The sequence below is a fragment of the Chiloscyllium plagiosum genome, chromosome 25 (genome assembly GCF_004010195.1).
Source record: "Chiloscyllium plagiosum isolate BGI_BamShark_2017 chromosome 25, ASM401019v2, whole genome shotgun sequence".
NCBI classification, from domain to species: Eukaryota; Metazoa; Chordata; class Chondrichthyes; order Orectolobiformes; family Hemiscylliidae; genus Chiloscyllium; species Chiloscyllium plagiosum.
The window spans coordinates 106,138-126,648 of NC_057734.1; the positions used below are offsets into that span (position 1 = coordinate 106,138).

The 20,511-nt window shown below is 43.4% G+C and overlaps 1 protein-coding gene across 1 annotated transcript in view; it reads left to right on the plus strand.

Moving 5' to 3' along the window:
- Positions 1-20,511, plus strand: part of dnah10 (dynein axonemal heavy chain 10) — a 243,067-nt gene that overhangs the window by 99,101 nt on the left and 123,455 nt on the right. Inside the window, exons 28-30 of the mRNA XM_043715328.1 lie at positions 1,632-1,750; positions 1,989-2,147; positions 18,797-18,932. Coding sequence (XP_043571263.1) covers positions 1,632-1,750; positions 1,989-2,147; positions 18,797-18,932 — 414 coding nt within the window. The remainder of the gene's footprint in view (positions 1-1,631; positions 1,751-1,988; positions 2,148-18,796; positions 18,933-20,511) is intronic.

A 20,511-nucleotide genomic window follows, 5' to 3' on the forward strand; every position in this document is an offset into this window, starting at 1 on the left:
GAGTGTCCAATCCTTTAATAATCTTATATGTCTCAATCAGATCCCCTCTCAGTCTTCTAAACTCAAGGGTATACAAGCCCAGTCGCTCCAGTGTTTCAGCGTAAGGTAGTCCCACCATTCCAGGAATTGACCTCGTGAACCTACGCTGCACTCCCTCAATAGCCAGAATGTCTTTCCTCAAATTTGGAGGCCAATACTCCAGGTGTGGTCTCACCAGGGCCCTGTACAGCTGCAGAAAAACCTATTTTCTTCAAAATTCAATCCCTCTTGTTATGAAGGCCAGCATGCTATTAGCCTTCTTCACTACCTGCTGTACCTGCATGCTTACCTTCATTGACTGGTGTACAAGAACACCCAGGTCTCTTTGTACTGCCCCTTTACCTAAATTGATTCCATTTAGGTAGTAATCTGCCTTCCTGTTCTTGCCACCAAAGTGGATAACCATACATTTATCCACATTAAACTGCATCTACCATGCATCTGACCACTCACCTAACCTGTCCAGGTCACCCTGTAATCTCCTAACATCCTCCTCACATTTCACCCTGTCACCCAACTTAATATCATCAGCAAATTTGCTAATGTTATTACTAATACCATCTTCTGTATCATTAATATATATTGTAAAAAGCTGCGGTCCCAGCACTGATCCCTGCGGTACCCCACTGGTCACTGCCTGCCATTCCAAAATGGCGCCGTTTATCTCTACTCTTTGTTTCCTGTCAGCCAACCAACTTTCAATCCAAGTTAGTACTTTGTCCCCAATATCATGCGCCCTAATTTTGCTCACTAACCTGCTATGTGGTACTTTATCAAAAACTTTCTCAAAGTCCAGGTACACTACATCCACTGGATCTCCCTTGTCCATCTTCAGAGTTACATCCTCAAAAAATTCCAGAAGATTAATCAAGCATGATTTCCCCTTCATAAATCCATGCTGACTCTGACCTATCCTGTTACTACTATCCAGATGTGTCGTAATTTCATCCTTTATAATAGACTCCAGCATCTTTACCACCACTGAGGTCAGACTAACTGGACTATAATTTTCTGCTTTCTCTCTCCCACCTTTCTTAAAAAGTGGTACAACATTAGCCACCCTCCAATCCGCAGGAACTGATCCCGAATCTATCGAACTCTGGAAAATAATCACCAACGCATCCATGATTTCTCGAGCCACCTCCTTCAGTACCTTGGGATGTAGACCATCAGGCCTCGGGGACTTATCAACCTTCAGACCTAACAGTCTCTCCAAACACCAATTCCTGGCAAATATAAATTTGGTCAGTGTGCTAACCTGATGACTGCAATAATTATAAAATATGAAGGTAACAATTGTATACTAGCACACATGAAGCATGAACTATATATTCACAACATCATGTACTCACCTCTGACCTCAACCTCGCACCAGATCTATCACGGTCCCAAAAGGGACAGTTTAAGCAATTATTTAATTTTGTTCAGACTGAATAGATCATTACTGAGCTCCTACTCCCGCAGCTGTTGGTTCTGAATTTTTAAACCATTTGAGAACCTGTACTTTCCTTGCACACAATCGATAATTTCTGATTGCTGAAAATTTAAATGTATGTCATCATATCTGACAGTGAAAATTTCCTCATGTCTAGGTGGATAAAGTGGTGCAGATGTATGAGACAATGATGACACGACACACAACTATGGTGGTTGGACCCACTGGAGGTGGAAAGACTGTGGTCATTAATACACTTTGCCAGGCTCAAACGAGGTGAGATGCTTTCAGCATAATATTCAGTATGGTTCATACAGTACTGTGTGCAGAGGAGGAGACAGTAAGACAATACCCTGAATATGTACTCGGAGAAATCTGAATCCCCAATTTTTCAGATCTTCAATATTTAACACAGATTACAGGTTTTGAAGTTTTAATGTTGAAAATATTCCATTAAATAGTTTAAAAACAAATTTATTTGTTTCTTTAATTTTGGTTTCCCTTTGTGTTATAGATTATCATTGGTGACTAAACTATATACCCTGAACTCAAAAGCTGTCAGTGTGATTGAGCTGTATGGAATCTTGGATCCTGTCACTCGTGACTGGACTGATGGAATTTTGTCGAACATCTTTAGAGATATTAATAAACCGACTGACAAAAAGGAAAGAAGGTAAAATGTTTCCAAAAGCCTACTAATTAAAGGAGATAAATGAGAAGAGAGTGGATATCTTTTTGTGGCAAAAACAATACATTTTCTATTAGCTTTGCCAAATCTGCAGTCAGCCTATGAGATAATGTTCTAATAGAATCTGTTTAGGTTAAAGGACAGAAAATTAAAACATAAACCAAGCAGTGTAGTAAGCTCAAGTTCCCTGTTCCACCTGAGAATTTAGTAATACTTTCACCAGTAATCAATGATCTTCCTCACCTATGGGTGAAGTCATGGACCCCACACCCTTCTTTCTCAGTTTATATGATCACTGACACTGTCAAGCCCACATTCATAGCCAATTTTTTAGTTGCCTTGTGAGTTGGTGGTTGCCACTGACAAACTGTTGAACTTTCATGGACAAAACTAACAATTCTTTTAGGGAATTCTAGAATACTATTCTAACAACATTGCAGACGTAATAATGTACAATCAAATTCCACTTTGAATGAGGCTGCAGCCACTTTCCCTTCTTTCTAATTTAATGGTGCAGGGAAAGATTTCCAATAACCAGAGTTAGTAGTGTGGATTAAGATGAGATTTGAGTTGCAGAATTTATTTTAAAGAATAATATATTTACCAGCCCTATATACTGATGTTGTTATGACAGTAATGAGAGGAGTGTATCGATATTCAAGCCCCTCTACTCCCCTGTTACACCATTAACATGAATGTGTTCATTAATTTCTAAAATGACCACTTGCTTTTCTTTAATAGTACTATCCAAGCAAAAATATATGTTTACCAGGTTTCTTTAATGAACTTCAAAATAACCAATTTATTAGACAGTTTATTATTATCAATTAAATTGTCAGTTTAGTATTTATTTTATTCTTAAAGAAACTGGTGCCTCGGTACTGGAGGAAGACTGTCGTTTTTACTGTATCAGTAGTATATGGTAGAAAAAAAGCTACTGTACTCTGTACTGTATTCCTAACACCTAACTATGATCCAGAATTAAAATTATGTCCCACAGTCACAAAAATGTTATAGTGTAGAATGAGGCCATTTAGCCCATCTTGTTTGCATCAGCTATTCAACTGAGCATCATTACCAACTACCAATCACTTACTTTTTCCCCATTCCCTTGAATATTGCTTCTATCCAAATAATTAACCAATAATACCCCCTTGAAAGCCTCAATTGAGCTTTCCCTCACAACACTTCCAGGCAATGCACACTGTACTCTAACTACTTGCTGTATGGAGAAAGTGAGGACTGCAGATGCTGGAGATCAGAGTCGCGAGTATGGTGCTGGAAAAGCTCAGCAGGCCAAGCAGCATCTGAGCAGCAGGAAAATCGATGTTTCGGGCATAAGCCCTTCATCAGGCATACTTGCTGTATGAAAATATATTTCTCACGTCACATTTGCTATTTTTTGGAAATCATATAAACCTGTGTCCCCTGAGATTTTTATTCCTTTTATGAGAGGGAACAGATTCTTCCTATCTATTCTATCCAGCCCACTTATGATTTTGAAAACCTGTTAGCCTTCTTCTGCCCAAAAACAGTTTCATCTTCTTCAATCCATCTTCATCACTGAAATTTTTCCACCCTGGAACCATTCTCGTAAATCTCTTCTGCACTCTCTCCAATGCCTTCACTTCTTTCCTATAATGTGGTGCCCAGACTGTACATAATACTTCAGCTGATGTCTAGCAGGTGTCTTGTATATGTTCAACAGCATCTCATTGTGCATGTAGTCTATGCTCCTGTGAATACAGTTGAGAAAACTGTATGCTTTATTAATTGCTCTCTCAATCTGTCCTGCTACATTCAGTTATCTGTGTACATATACACGCAGGTCCCTGTGCTCACATTTGGAACTGTGACTTCTATTTTATATTGACCTTCAATGTTTTTCTTACCAAATATGGGCTGCATAGTGGTGCCTCATAGCGCCTCATAGCGCCAGGGACCCAGGTTTGATTCCAGTCTTCGGTGACTGTGTGGAGTTTGCACTTTCTCCCCTGTGTCTGCATGGGTTTCTGCTGGATGATCTGGTTTCCTTGAACAGTCCAAAGATGTGCAGGTTCGGTGGATTACTTGTGCTACGTTGCAACATAGTTAGAGTAGAGTAAAGAGTAGAGTAGCTTTTATTTGTCATTTCTACCATATACAACTGATATAGTAAAAAAATGAGACAGTGTTCCTCCAGGACCAAGGTACTGCATGGACAGCACAAACTACACAATCATACAAAGCAGTAAAGACAAGCCAGGGAACTATAGACCGGTGAGCCTGACCTCGGTGGTGGGCAAGTTGTTGGAGGGAATCCTGAGGAACAGGATGTATATGTCTTTGGAAAGGCAAGGACTGATTCGGGATAGTCAACATGGCTTTGTGCGTGGGAAATCATGTCTCACAAACTTGATTGAGTTTTCTGAAGACGTAACAAAGAAGATTGATGAGAGCAGAGCAGTAGATGTGATCTATATGAACTTCAGTAAGGCGTTCGACAAGGTTCCCCATGGGAGACTGATTAGCAAGTTTATATCTCACTGAATACAGGGAGAACTAGCCATTTGGATATAGAACTGGCTCAAAGGTAGAAGACAGAGGGTGATGGTGGAGGCTTGTATTTCAGACTGGAGGCCTGTGACCAGTGGGGTGCCACAAGGATCATGCTGGGCCCTCTACTTTTTGTCATTTACATAAATGATTTGGATGCGAGCATAAGAGGTACAGTTAGTAAGTTTGCAGATGACAGCAAAATTGGAGGTGTAGTGGGCAGCGAAGAGGGTTACCTGAGATTACAACAGGATCTGGACCAGATGGGCCAATGGGCTGAGGAGTGGCAGATGGAGTTTAATTCAGATAAATGCGAGGTGCTGCATTTTGAGAAAGCAAATCTTAGCAGGACTTATATACTTAATGGTAAGGTCCTGGGGAGTGTTGCTGAACGTGGTGGATTCCCTCCAAGTGACCTTATAGAGGTTTATAAAATCATGAGGGGCATGGATAGGATAAATAGACAAAGTCTTTTCCCTGGGGTCGGGCAGTCCAGACCTAGAGGGCATAGGTTTAGGGTGAGGGGGTAAGATATAAAAGAGACCTAAGGGCCAACTTTTTCACACAGAGGGTGGTACGTGTATGGAATGAGCTGCCAGAGGATATGGTGGAGGCTGGTACAATTGTAACATTTAAGAGGCATTTGGATGGGTATATGAATAGGAAGGGTTTGGAGGGATATTGGCCACGTGCTGGCAGGTGGGACTAGATTGGGTTGGGATATCTGGTCGGCATGGACGGGTTGGACCAAAGGGTCTGTTTCCATGTTGTACATCTCTATGTCTCTATGACTCTAAGAGCAGCATGAAGTGCGTAAAAAGTGCAAAACACGCTAATTACAGTGTAATAAAATAATGATAATTAATAGACATTGTTCTAGCAGCAATTCAAAATCATGTAAAGAATTTCAGATGGAAAAGAGTCTGATCATACAGTGTTAAGTAGCCTGATGGCCAGGGGGAAGAAACTATTGCACAGTCTGGCCATGAGAGACTGAATACACTGGTATCTTCTGCCGGTTGACAGAAGAGAGAAGAGTTTGAGTGAGGGTTGCGTGGGGTCTTCCACAATGCTGTTAGCCTTTTGGATGCAGTGTGTGGTGTAAATGTCAGTAATGGAGGGAAGAGAGACCCTGATGATCTTCTCAGCTGTCTAGGGATATGCAGAATAGGTGGGTTAGCCGCAGTAAATGTGGGGGTAAGGTGGGTCCAAGTGGAATTCTCTTCACAGGCTTGGTAAAGAAGCAATGGGCTGAATGACCTCTTTCTGCACTGTAGATTCAAAATACAGCACCTCATGTTTCTCTGCATTGAGCCCCATCTAACACCTTTCTGCTCACTCCACTAACTTGTCAATATCTTTTTGGAGTTCCACACAATCCTCATCATAATTTTCAGATCATCCAAGTTACATCTCATCTGTAATGACAATTTGAAATTGTCCCCTGCCTGCCTGCCTAGATCCATATCATTAGTATATTTCAGGAAACGTGAGGGTGCCATTACTGACACCTCGGGCTCTCCACAACAAAACTTGCTCCAGCCAGGAAAAATATTCATTTATTATTACTCTCTGTCTTCAATTTTGCATCAGCAAATTAGTTAAATTTCTTTTTAGAAATCCATGCTGACGCTTTCAGATCAACCCATTTTATCCCATGTGACGACTCATTCTATCCAAATAATTGTTTCTAGAATTTTCCCTACCTCTGACGTTAAAATGACTGATCTGTAAATGTGGGCTTATCATTTCAAATTTCATAAACAAATCCTTAACATTTGCATTCTCCAGTCCTCCAGCACCTTCCCTAATTCTAGGGAAGACTAAAGGATTGTGACTGTCACTTCCTTCAAAATCTTCAGATGCATCCCCTCCAGTCCTGGTATCTTGTCAAATTTAAGTACCAACAATCTTCCTGTGTCACCATGGCCTGGATAGCACATGTCTTATTAAAGACAGATGCAAAGTGTTAATTTAACACTTCAGCCATGTCCGCTCCCTTTTTTGGTCTGTAGTTGGTCCTACTTCTCCTTTTACCACTCTTTTACTATCAATAGCTGGACAAGACTTTGGAATGTCCTTTGATGTTGAATGCCAGTTTTTAAATTAAATTTTCTTAATTATCTTAGTTGCTTTAGAGTCATAGCACAGTCATAGCATGTACAGCATGGAAACAGACCCTTCAATCCAACTCATCCATTACAACCAGTTATATTAACCCAATCTAGTTCCATTTGCCAGCACTTGGCCTATATCCCTCTAGATACTTGCTATTCATACTCTCATCCAAATGCCTTTTAAATGTTGCAATTGTACCAGTCTCCACCACTTCCTCTGATAGCTCATTCCATACACGCATCACCTTCTGCCTGAAAAAATAGCCCCTTAAGTCCCTTTTATATCTTTCCTCTCTCACCCTGAACCTATTCCATCTAGTTCTGGACTCTCCCACCCCAGGGAAAAGACCTGGTCTATTTACCGTAATTATGACCCTCATGATTCTATAAACCTCTATAAAGTCACCCCTCAGCCTCTGACGCTCCAGGGAAACAGCCTCAGCCTATTCAGCCTCTCCCTATAGCTCAAACACTCCAACCCTGGCAACATCCTTGTAAATCTTTCCTGAACCATTTCAAGTTTCACAACATCCTTCTGACAGGAAGGAGACCAGAATTGCACGGAATATTCCAAAAGTGGCTGAACCAACGCCCTGGACAACTGCAACATGACCTCCCAACTCCTATTCACAATGCTCTGCCCCTCCTCCCCCAAACCACATTATCCCAAACCTCCAACTCGGCACAGCCCTCCGGACCCGTCCATCACAGCCCCCTCTGACCCATCTATCACCTTCTCCCTCACCTTCATCCACTGTTGCTTTCCCAGCTACCTCCTCCCAACCGCACCCAGTTCCCATTTATCTCTCAGCCCTGACCCCAACCCTCATTCCTGATGAAGGGCCCTCTTCTCTCCTTAGTTACCCTTTTGACCTTATGGTACTTATAAATTCCCTTTGGATTCTCCTTAACTCTATTTGCCATAGCTATTTCATGTCCCCCTTTTCCCTCATTTCCTTCTTAAGTATACTCCTACTGCTTCTATACCATTCTGAGGATTCACTGGATTTCTCCTGTCTATACCTGACATTTCTGATGAAGGGCTGTTGCCCGAAACATCGATTCTCCTGCTCGTTGGATGCTGCCTGACCTGCTGTGCTTTTCTAGCACCACATTCTTGACTCTGATCTCCAGCATCTGTAGTCCTCACTTTCTCCTAGTTGATTTTATAACTGACACATGCTTCCTTCTTTTTCTTAACCAAACCCTCAATTTCTCCAGTCATCGAGCATCCCCTACAGCTACCAGCCTTTCCTTTCACCCTAACAGAAATATACTGTCTCTGGACTCTCGTTATCTCATTTTTGAAGGCTTCCCATTTTTCAACCGTCCCTTGACCTGCGAACATCTGCCCTCAATCAGCTTTTGAAAGTTCTTGCCTAATCCTATCAAAATTTGTCTTCCTCCAATTTAGAACTTCAACTGATGGAACTGGAACAGATAGAGTTTGAGGAAGCTGATGTGTTGAAAATTTTGACAAACATTAAGATTGACAAGTCGCTAGGGCCAGACCAGATTTGTCCTCGGCTGCTTTGGGAAGCGAGAAATGTGATTGCGTCGCCGCTTGCGAAGATCTTTGCATCCTCGCTCTCCACTGGAGTCGTGCCAGAGGACTGGAGGGGGCAAATGTAATTCCTCTCTTCAAGAAAGGAAATAGGGAAATCCCCGGCAATTACAGACCAGTCAGTCTCACGTCTGTCGTCTGCAAGGTGTTAGAAAGGATTCTGAGGGATAGGATTTATGACCATCTGGAAGAGCATGGCTTGATTAAAGGCAGTCAGCACGGCTTTGTGAGGGGCAGGTCATGCCTCACAAATCTTATTGAGTTCTTTGAGGATGTTACTAGACACGTTGATGAGGGTCGAGCGGTGGATGTTATGTATATGCACTTCAGTAAGGCATTTGATAAGGCTCTCCATGGTAGGCTCATTCAGAAGGTCAGGAGGAATGGGATACAGGGAAATTTAATTGTCTGGATATAGAATTGGCTGGTCAACAGAAGACTGTGAGTGGTAGTGGAAGGAAAATATTCTACCTGGAAGTCAGTGGTGAGTGGTGTTCCACAGGGCTCTGTTCTTAGGCCTCTATTCTTTGTAATTTTTATTAATGACTTGGATGAGGTGATTGAAGGATGAGTTAGTAAGTTTGCAGACGACACAAAGGTTGGAGGTGTCGTTGACAGTATAGAGGACTGTTGTAGGCTGCAACGTGACTGATAAGGTCACTGCTGCGAGGTGATGCATTTTGGAAGGTTGAACTTGAAAGTTGAGGACAGGATTAAAGACAGGATTCTTGGCAGTGTGGAGGAACAGAGGGATCTTGGTGTGCAGGTACATAGATCCCTTAAAATTGCCACCCAAGTGGACAAGGTTGTTAAGAAAGCATATGGTGTTTTGGCTTTCATTAAATGTTGCAATTGTACCAGCCTCCACCACTTCCTGTGACAGCTCATTCCATACACATACCACGCTCTGTGTGAAAAAGTTGCCCCTTAGGTCTCTTTTATGTCTTTGCCCTCTCACATTAAACCTATGCCCTCTCGTTCTGGACTCCCCCACCCCAGGGAAAAGACTTTGCCTATTTATCCTATCCATGCCTCTCATGATTTTATAAACCGCTATAATGTCACCCCTCAGCCTCCGACGCTCCAGGGAAAACAGACCCAGCCTGTTCAGCCTCTCCCTATAGCTCAACCCCTCCAACCCTGGCAACATCTCTGTAAATCTTTTCTGAACCCTTTCAAGTTTCACAACATCTTTCCGATAGGAAGGAGACCAGAATTGCACGCAGTATTCCAACAGTGGCCTAACCAATGTCCTGTAGAGCCGCAACATGACCTACTGTACTCACTATTCTGACCAATAAAGGAAAGCATACCAAACACCTTCTTCACTATCCTATCTACCTGCGACTCCACTTTCAAGGAGCCATGAACCTGCACTCCAAGGTCTCTTTGTTCAGCAATACTCCCTAGGACTTTACCAATAAGTGTATAAGTCCTGCTAACCACCACCCTCTTCTACCTTTGAGCCAGTTCTGTATCCAAATGGCTAGTTCTCCCTGTATTCCATGAGATCTAACCTTGCTAATCAGTCTCCCATGGGGAACCTTGTCGAACACCTTACCAAAGTCCATATAGATCACATCTACTGCTCTGCCCTCATCAATCCTCTTTGTTACTTCTTCAAAAAACTCAATCAAGTTTGTGAGACATGATTTCCCACGCACTAAGCCATGTTGACTATCCCTAATCAGTCCTTGCCTTTCCAAATACATGTACATCCTGTCCCTCAGGATTCTCTACAACAACTTGTCCACCACTGAGGTCAGGCTTACTAGTCTATAGTTCCCTGGCTTGTCCTTACCACCCTTCTTAAACAGTGGCACCACGTTAGCCAACCTCCAATCTTCTGGCACCTCATCTGTGATTATTGATGATACAAATATCTCAGCAAGAGTAATTACTTCCCTAGCTTCCCACAGAGTTCTATGGTACACCTGATCACGCCCTGGTGATTTATCCACCTTAATGCGTTTCAAGACATCCAGCACTTCCTCCTCTTAATATGGACATTTTGCAAGATGTCACTATCTATTTCCCTACAGTCTATGTCTTCTATATCCTTTTCCACAGTAAATACTGATGCAAAATACTCTTTTAGTATCTCCTCCATTTTCTGCGGTTCCACACAAAGGCCGCCTTGCTGATCTTTGAGGGGCCCTAATCTCTCCCTGGTTACCCTTTTACCTTTAATGTATTTGTAAAACCCCTTTGGATTCTCCTTAATTCTATCTGCCAAAGCTACCTCATGTCCCCTCTATGCCCTCCTAATTTCCCTCTTAAGTATGCTCCTACTGCTGTTATACTCTTCTAAGGATTCACTCGATCTATCCTGTCTATATCTGACATATGCTTCCTTCTTTTTCTGAACCAAACCCTCAATTTCTTTAGTCATTCAGCATTCCCTATACCTACCAGCCTTCCTCTGATTCTCGTTATCTCATTTCTGAAGCCTTCCCATTTTCCAGCCGTCCCTTTACCTGCGAACATCTGTCCCCGGTCAGCTTTCGAAAGTTCTTATCTAATACCATCAAAATTGGCCTTTCTCCAATTTAGAACTTCAACTTTTAGATCTGGTCTACCCTTTTCCAACACTGTTTTAAAACAAATAGAATTATGGTCGCTGGCCCCAAAGTGCTCCCCCACTGACACCTCATACACCTACCCTGCCTTATTTTCCAAGAGTAGGTCAGGGTTTGCACCTTCTCTAGTAGGTACAGCGACATATTGAATCAGAAAATTTTCTTGTACACACTTAACAAATTGCTCTCCATCTAAACCCTTAACACTATGGCAGTTCCAGTCTAGGTTGTTCGGGGGTTACAACTGGGAGCTCCAGACTTTTAAAAAACGACTACGTCCTAGCCTGCCCACCCTCACAGCTTTCAGACTGATCTAATTTGGAGTAAAATCTATGAAATACCACATTAACCTTTTTGCAATCACAGGTTAGGTTTCCAGTATCTTCCCTGATCAATGTAATGACTTGAGGGGCACTTTTTTTCTGGCAAGATACACTAAGTACTTGCCCAGTTTGTCACCATGCTTAAACAACCTTTGTTTTGCAAAAGTAAGCTCTTTCTTTGCAGTCTGCGTGAGCATGGAGTTCAATGTAGACCGAAGCACTGTGATCCTCTGTAACCAACGAGGGTCTGTCAAAGTACACCTTTTTGGCTGCCTTCAACCATGTTTCAATTGCTGCTCACACTTCTGCCACCTCGTACTGGCAGAGTAGGAAATAACTAGCCCTCTGGCATAAGCTTTAGCCAATTCCCAGAGAACAGATGGGCTACTAGCTGAACCTGAATTAATGTCCAGGAATGCCCTGAATTCCTTGGAGATATGCCGAGATGCAAGATTAACGCATCTACCAGAAATTTAAGGGGATGGGCTGGAAGACAGTAGACATTTAAAATACCATATTTTTCTCCATTAACAAAGCTTTAATGATTACGAACCTCCCATATGTGTCTTTAACTAACTTAGATGAGAGATTCCTCCTAACCAGTATGGCCGCTCCCCTACTCCTGGTATTAAAAGATGAAAAGTAAACCCGATCAAACCCATCCTGCTGTAATTTCAAATGTTCCCGACCATCCATATGCGTCTCCTGCAATAAGGCAATATCCACCTTTTCCTTTTTAAGACTCAAGTGTACCTTTTTCCTCTTGAATGTTCCAGGTTCCCCTTGATGTTCCAGGTACACCATTTAAACAAGTCATTAGCCATAATCTTCTGTAGTAGCATTTAGTCTCCAGAGAGGAAGAACTCGAATTACAAATCACTGAGCCATAGTAAAAGAAAATCCACAGAACATAAAAAAACTACACAAACTAAAACCACTACAGTTAATAAACCTACAAAACTATCAAAAACTATATTCAACAAAAAACAAAAAAAACAAAGCAACGTATAAAGTGCCACTGGCACTGGATAGGGGAATTCACTCCCCGGCCAAAGGGGGCCCCCCTCACAATCCAAACTTCCCGCCCCATTGCCAATACAGCAATCAGGGCATTTGAATACCAGAACCAGGCTTCAACTGCTCGTGAATAGGCATCTAGCCATTTTCTCTCCTCCTTGCTGGAGCTACACTGCAAACACGAGCAAAAACATAAAATAAAGAAAACAGAATAACAATGTAAACAATGTAAGGCATTTGATAAGGTTCCCCATGGTTCAAAATACAGAGGCATGGGATTGAGGGTGATTTAGCAGTTTGGATCAGAAATTGGCTAGCTGAAAGAAGACAGAGAGTGGTGGTTGATGGAAAATGCTCATCCTGGAGTTTAGTTACTAGTGGTGTACCACAAGGATCTGTTTTGGGTCCATTGCTATTTGTCATTTTTATAAACGACCTGGATAAGGGTGTGAAAGGATGGGTTAGTAAATTTGCGGATGACACGAAGGTCGGTAGAATTGTGGATAGTGCCAAAGGATGTTGTAGGTTATAGAGGGACATAGATAAGCTGCAGAGCTGGGCTGAGGGTGTGAGGTGATTCACTTTGGAAGGAGTAACAGGAATGCAGACCACTGGGCTAATGGTAAGTTTCTTGGTAGAGTAGTTGTGCAGAGAGATCTCGGTGTTCATGTACATAGAGCTCTGGAAGCTGCCATCTAGGTTGATAGGGTTGTTAAGAAGGCATATGGTGTGTTGGCGTGTATTGGTAGAGAGATTGAGTTTCGGAACCACGAGGTCATGTTACAACTGTCCAAAACTCTGGTGAGTCCACATTTGGAGTATTGTGCACAGTTCTGGTCACCGCATTATAGGAAGGATGTGGAAGCTTTAGAAGGGGTTCAGAGGAGATTTACTAGGATGTTACCTGGGATGGAAGGAAGGAGAAAGTGAGGACTGCAGATGCTGGAGATCAGAGTTGAGAGTGTGGTGCTGGAAAAGCACAGCAGGTCAGGCAGCATCCAAGGAGCAGGAGAATCGCTATTTTGGGCATAAGCCCTTCATCAGGAATGAGACTTGTGGGCTGGGAGCCTGAGCAATAAATGGGAGGGGAGGTGGGGCTGGGGGGAAAGTAGTTGAGAATGCGACAGGTAAATGAAGGTGATAGTTCAGAGAGGAGGGTGGAGCAGATAGGTGAGAAAGGTGATGGACAGATCAAGAGGGCGGTGCTGAGTTGGAGGCTTGGGACTGGAATAATATGGGGGGGAGGGGAATAAGGAAACTGGTGAAATCCACATTGATCCCATGTGGTTGCAGAGTCCCAAGGCGGAATATGAGACGTTCTTCTTCCAGGCATCGGGTGGGAATGGTTTGGTGATGGAGGAGGCCCAGGATCTACATATTCTCGGCAAAGTGGGAGGGGGAGTTGGTTGGTGTGGGTGTGCCAGCGATGTTTTCTGATACGACCCACAAGTTGGTGTCCTGTCTCCCCGATGTAGAGGAGACCACATCGGATGCAACGGATACAGTCGGTGACCTTTGTGGAGGTACACGTAAATTTCTGTCGGATGTAGAAGGATCCTTTGGGGCCTTGGGCGGGGGGTGAGGGGGAAGGTGAGGGCACAGGTTTTGTACTTCCTGCTGTGGCCAGGGAAGGTGCTGGGAGCAGGATGTGGGCTGGTTGGGGGGGGGGTTGGAGGGGGTGGATCTGACGAGGGAGTCGTGGAGGGAATGGTCTCTCCGGAACACTGATAGGGGTGGGGAAGAAAATATATCTCTGGTGGTGGGGTCTGTTTGTAGTGGCAGAACTGGTGGAGGATGATGTGATGTATATGGAGGTTGGTGGGATGGAAGGTGAGGACCAGAGAAGTGGTTGGGAGAGGTGGTGTTCAAGGGTAGAGGTGCTGGAAGTGGAGGAGATGCACTGAAGGGCATCGTCAACTGCGTGGGAAGAGAAATTTCGATCTTGGAAATAGGTGGCCATCTAGGATTTTGTAACGTGAATTGGTCATCCTGGGAACAGATGTGGCAGAGGCAGAGGAATTGGGAATAAGGGATGGCGTTTTTACAGGAGGTAGGGTGGGAAGAGGTAGAACCTCAGTATGTAATGACACTTGGTGCAGACATCTACTACAAGCCCACTGACTCCCACAGCTACCGAGACTACAGTTTTCCCACCCCGCCTCCTGTAAAAATGCCATCCCTTATTCCCAATTCCTCCGCCTCCACTGCATCTGTTCCCAGGACCTTAAGGGCATTTAAATGATCATTGGATATGGATGAAAATGGAATTGTGTATGTTAAATGGGCTTTGGATTGGTTTCACAGGTTGGTGCAACATCGAGGGCCGAAGGACCTGTACTGCACTGTAATATTCTATGTTCTATGTCAAACAAAGAAGTTAGAAGTATATAATGAATATCCCACCCATTCCCTGGTATAGCTTAACTCAGAAATTAAAAGCAAATATTCCATCCATCCCCGAGCATAATTTAGCCCAGATTATTGCCAAAAAAAGAGGAAAAGCAAACCCCACAAGACTTCCTTTCCAAAAAGACGCTATTATCTATACATTTTAAATTGCTCAGCCTAAGTTAGCTTGTTCACAAAGTCTCTTGCCATCTCTGGCAAGTCAGAGAAGTGAACGTGTCCATTAAAGGTAATCCGAAGCATCGCTGGGTACCTGAGAGAGTACTGGATCCCGAGCTCCCTCAATCTTTTCTTGATGCCATCATAGGATTTCCTTTTCTGGATCACTGTTGCTGAGAAGTGCTGGAAAAATATGATCTGAGAGCCCTCGTAAACTAAGGCCTTTGGATCCTTCCCCTGGACTCTGGAAGCTTCCATGATCCTCTCCTTGTCTCTATAATTATGGAATTGCACCAGGACAGACCTTGCCTTTGTTCCATGGCCCGGTGAGCTGTTTCAATCTTCAAACTTCCCATTCCAGCTTCCAAGTTAAGGAATTTCGAAAGCCAAACCTCAAAAAATTCCACTGGTTGCTCACCTTCCTTCCCCTCCAGCAGACCAACATTCCGAATATTTTCCTCCTGCCCCTATTCTCAAGATCATCAATCTGCTCAAGCAAATTACGAACCTGTGTCTCCAAGGCTTGGATCCTATCCTTGGAGGAATCAGTCTCAGCTTCCACCACTGTGATCCTGTGTTCAACCTCATACAACTTTTCCGAGGTTTCCCAGCTGCTGTTCATGTTTCTGCAACATAACAGAGATCGGAGCCAACTTGTCCTCAATTTGCTTCCCCAGCACCTTGCAAAGTTTTGTAAGCTCTGAACCCAAGGCCTGGTAAGTAGTTGGGTCTGGCGAGCCTATAGGTTGAGCCCTGGCCTCAGGCAAACCTGCTCCAATCTTCAGCATCCTTGAGGTGGCAAGAATGAAGGTAAGTGACCTTCTAGGACCTTCTAGGACTCTGTCACTCTACCAGAGTCCTACATTACCGCGATGACTGGGGTAGGGTGGGTAGAGGCTCTGTCCTGCATGTGCTACAGTGCGGAGCTCAGCACAGCGATCTTCCTAGATCGCCGCCATCTTGGATCTCCACCTTTCACCCTTTTTAAAGTGCTGTTGTTTTGACTTTTTTCCCCTAAAGTTCCAAATAATGCAATAGCATATAAAACAGTAATTGCTGCTCCTGCAATTTGAGGAAATTTAACACCTAAAATACCTCAAAAAAGGAGCAGCTCTTATAGCTACAACTTTTTCCCATCTTCCCCTCTGAATCTTTTAGATTCCTCTTGGTTCCCAATCATATTTTCAATCTGATATCTGTTATAATCACACATTTACTTCTTTATCTTAATTTCTATCTTGTTTGTTTCCAGAGAGCTCTGGATTTGTTTAGCCTTTTTTCCCCTTTTGAAGGAACATACCACGACTGCACCTGAACCATCTCTTTGAAGGTAGCCCACTGTTCAGTTACAAGTTTTCCCTCCACCTCTTGTTGAAGTGTATGCTGCCCAGCTCTATTTCTGATGAAGGGCTTATGCCTGAAATGTTGACTCTCATGCTGCTCACATGGTGCCTGACCTGCTGTGTTTTTCCAGCATCCAATCTCCAGCATCTGCAGTCCTCACTTGCTCTCAGCTCTGTACTTGTCTTATTGAAGTTCATCTCATTGCCAATTGATTTTTCTTACTCTAGATGTATTTATGATTTTCTCCACCAAAATCCTGAACTTCATAATACAATGATTATATTCTCCTAAATGTTCCTGACTGACACCTGATCCACTTGTACCAGCTCATTTCCAAGAACCAGGTTCAATTGTGCATTCTTTCTTAATAAAATCCAAAAGAACTGTGGATGAAACAAAAACAGAAATTGCTGGAAAAGCTCACCAGGTCTGGCAGTATTTGTGGAGAGAAATCAGAGCTAACATTAGTGACTCTTCCTCAGTTCTGACTCAGCATAACAGGTGATTCATTCCTGGTGAAGGGCTCATGCTTGAAACGTTGATTCTCCTGCTCCTCGGATGCTGCCTGACTGGGTGTGCTTTCCAGCACCACACTCTTTGACTTTGATCTTCAGCATCTGCAGTCCTCACTTTCTCTTAACTGGTGTCCTGCCAATGTGTAGCTACTCAGCTATAACTAAGATTCATTTAGTTCCACCAACATGCCTGATTCAGCCACACAGCCACTGAAACCATACTTCTGTTACCTCAGAACATAGTGAGTTAGAAATTCAATCGTATGAGGAAGAATTTTGCCTGAACAACATGGGCATTGGTGATACAGTTTTGAAAATCAGCTATGATCATCAGTAATGAGTTTCTCAACATTAAGGAAAAAAAAGTATGATTCTCCAACCAAATGCTAATGACAAGATAAGAGGTAAGAGGCCAGTTTGTACCAATTTTCATGCATTAGCACTTTATTAAGTCTAGGCAAAAGTGAGGACTGCAGATGCTGGAAACCAGAGGTTAGATCAGAGTGGTGCTAGAAAAGCACAGCACGTCAGGCAGCATTCAAGGAGCAGGAAAATCGACGTTTTGGGCAAAAGCCCTTCATCAGGAATAGAGGCAGGGAGCCTCTGGAGGGGAGATAAATGGTGGTGGTGGTGTGGGGGGAGGGGGGGGGGGGAAGGTGGTAGACTGGGGAGAAGGTCTTCAGGTCAGAGGAGATGACCTGGGGGTTGCAGTGAGAGAGTGACTCACTGAGATTCTTGTGGAGAGAGGAGGAGAACTTCTTCAAGGTAGGCATCCTTGAAAGAGGATTCGCAGTAAGGTTAAAATCAACCAGGCAAAAGTGAGGACTGCAGATGCTGAAAGTTATTAAGTCTTTTTCACTTGGGGGTGTGGTGGAGACAGGTTCCAATGGGACATTCAAGAGGGCTTTAGATGATTTTTGGATAACAATAGTTTCACGAATTTTGAGAGGATTTGTAGCTTAGGTTGAGGTTCTGTATGTAAGTTTATTCGCTGAGCTGGAAAGCACAATAGTGTGCTTGGGTATGGGGAATAAGCAGGAGATTGGAACTAGGTAGTGATGCTCATCTGAAGAAAATGTGCTGACATGATGGGCCAAATAGCTTCCTCCTGTGTTTAGAAATTGATTCTGTGATTATTACCAAATCAATTTCCCATTCTCCCACCCATCAGATATCTGGTAAGATGGCTCCTGAGCCTGGGGCTTGTCCACTCCTGCTTTTCTTTTAGTTTCCTTTGTTTTTTCTCGCTTTCCTGTACTAATTTTTTGTTGAAGAGCTCGGTTGCAGCAACAGCATTGGCAACAGTGAGTGAACCCAGCGTGGAATCAGAGTGAGCCCAGTACCTCTGAATTGATGATGTGGTTTCAGTGCCGACTCATGTTTGCTGTGGCAGAGGCGAATTTGGGTTCCTGGTGGTGTCTGTGTCCAACACTGATTAATGGAGACAAGGCGAGTTTGGGCCCAGTACGAGACCCAACTGCATCGGTGAGGTAGGCCCAAAGAAGACTCATGGTGGAGGCAGAGTTAAGTTTGGGTCAGTGTGGTACCTGGCATCATCAGTGGCATCTGCATTGGTGAGATCCAGTGAGGACCCAGAGTAGTGAGAGCATCAGTGGAGGTGAGATGGTGCTGAAGAGTGGTGGAGCATGAAGAAGACTCGTGTCTGGCCACCAGGCCTATGGCCTATGGCCCATGGCCCATGGCGGAGCACTTTACAAGAAGGACTGTAAAGTTGAACACTATTTCTTTATTTTTCTGCCTTTGTGTGCTATGGTTTGGTTTATTTTCCTGTGTTTTAAGATGGCGTCGGAGAGTGGTGACACAGTACAACATTTTTCACTGTATTTTACATGTCCCTTGTCCCTCCTTTTCCCTTATAACCTTGCAAATCTTTCCAACTGAAATATTTGTCCGATTTCCTTTGAAAATTACTGATAAATTTTCATTCATTGCTTTTCTCGTTATGAATTGTTTAAAGTAAGCTCCTCGCAAAAGAAATTTTGACATTTCATTTGTATGCAAGAGTAGCAGTTTAAAATGTGGGCATTTAAAATGTATTTTTATGTATCTTGCAGGTATATTTTATTTGATGGAGATGTGGATGCTCTCTGGGTAGAGAACATGAACTCAGTAATGGATGACAACAAGTTGTTGACTCTAGCTAATGGTGAACGTATCAGGCTACAGGCACACTGTGCACTGCTGTTCGAGGTACTGCTGCGGAAATCTTTATTTTCAGATTTTTCTGTGTTTTGGAAAATCAGTGATGGGAAGGAGAATGTTTATTCTTTCAGAGTCCTAAAGGCAAAAATAAAAATGGAGTTGTGCAAGATCTGATTCATCATATGGCAGCTAATTCTGACCATTAAATCAAGGAGAAGTTGAGTTATTCACTTGCTGCCCTGCATTGTCAGAAGTTAGGGTATAATGCAGATATATGCTAAAATTTCTTTCTATTCTTTGAAAATTAAGTGGAACTTTTATTACAGACAGATCTTTAGCAGCAGGAGGAGGTGATGCAGTGGTAATGTCACAGGACTAGTAACCCAGAGGCTCAGGTTAATGTGGTGAAGACATGGATTTGAATCCTCCTGATGGTGAAATTTGAACTCAATATTAAAAGCAAACAAATAAGCCAGTCTAATGCCAACTATGTAACTACCTTTGATTGTCATAAAAATCCATCATTCATTAATGTCCTTTATGGAAGGAAATCTGCCATCTTTACCTGATTAGGCCTTGATGTAGAATCATAGATTCCCTACAAGTTCACACTGACCCTCTGAAGAGTAACCCACCTGGACCCATTCTCCAACCCGATTATTCTACATTTACCCCTTATTAATGCACCTCACCTACACAACCCTGAGTACTTTAAACAATTTAGCTCAGTCAATTCACCTAATCTGCACATCTTTAGACTGTGGGAGGAAACCCACGCAGACATGGGGAGAATGTGTAAACTCCACACAGCCAGTTGGCCAAGGCTAGAATCGAACCTGAGTCCCTGGTACTGTGGGGCAGTAGTGCTAACCACTGAGCCACCAGGCCACCCAGACCCGCAGCAATGTGGTTGACTCTTAAGTCCTGGGCTGGCCAGTGATGCCCACTTCACATAAACAAGTCAGTGCCAACACATAGATAGCTTTATAGGACAGAATTTTCTTAAATGAAACCTTTTTTACTTGGGTGTCATGCTTGTTTGCTGAACATCCACAATGGAACACCTAAGGGCTCTTCTCAAATTAGGCATGTCAGAGGACGCCAGGAGTGCCATCCTCTGAAATCAAGCCCTGAACAAAAGTCCTGCCTCACAGTAGTTACTAATGAATTAGAGGCTAGTGGCTTTTACACTCAGAAGTGCCAAGAAGGAGTGAAAAAGTGTGGTGCTGGAAAAGTACAGCCAGTCAGGCAGCATCTGAGGAGCAGGAGAGTCAAGTATCAGCTCTTTCTTTGCTTGAAACATCAACTCTCCTGCTCCTCAGATGCTGCCTGACCGGCTGTGCTTTCCAGCACCACACCTTTTGAGTGTGATCTCCAGCATCTGTAGTCCTCAATTTCTCCTAGTGCCAGGAAGGAGGTTCATGTTGCTGCCGACAGGACAGTCTAGGTTGCAAGGACCCAGGTGTCAGGTAAATGCATTGTTGTGGAGTTAGGAGGGGTTATGGGGTTGGAGGGGGCCACAGGGAGTGGAAGTTGTAGGGCTAGAGATGAGGCTGCTTCATGCTCAGGCCCTCAATTGTCTACAACTTGATTTAGAATTCAAAGGCCTCTTTACTGTATTGCCTGA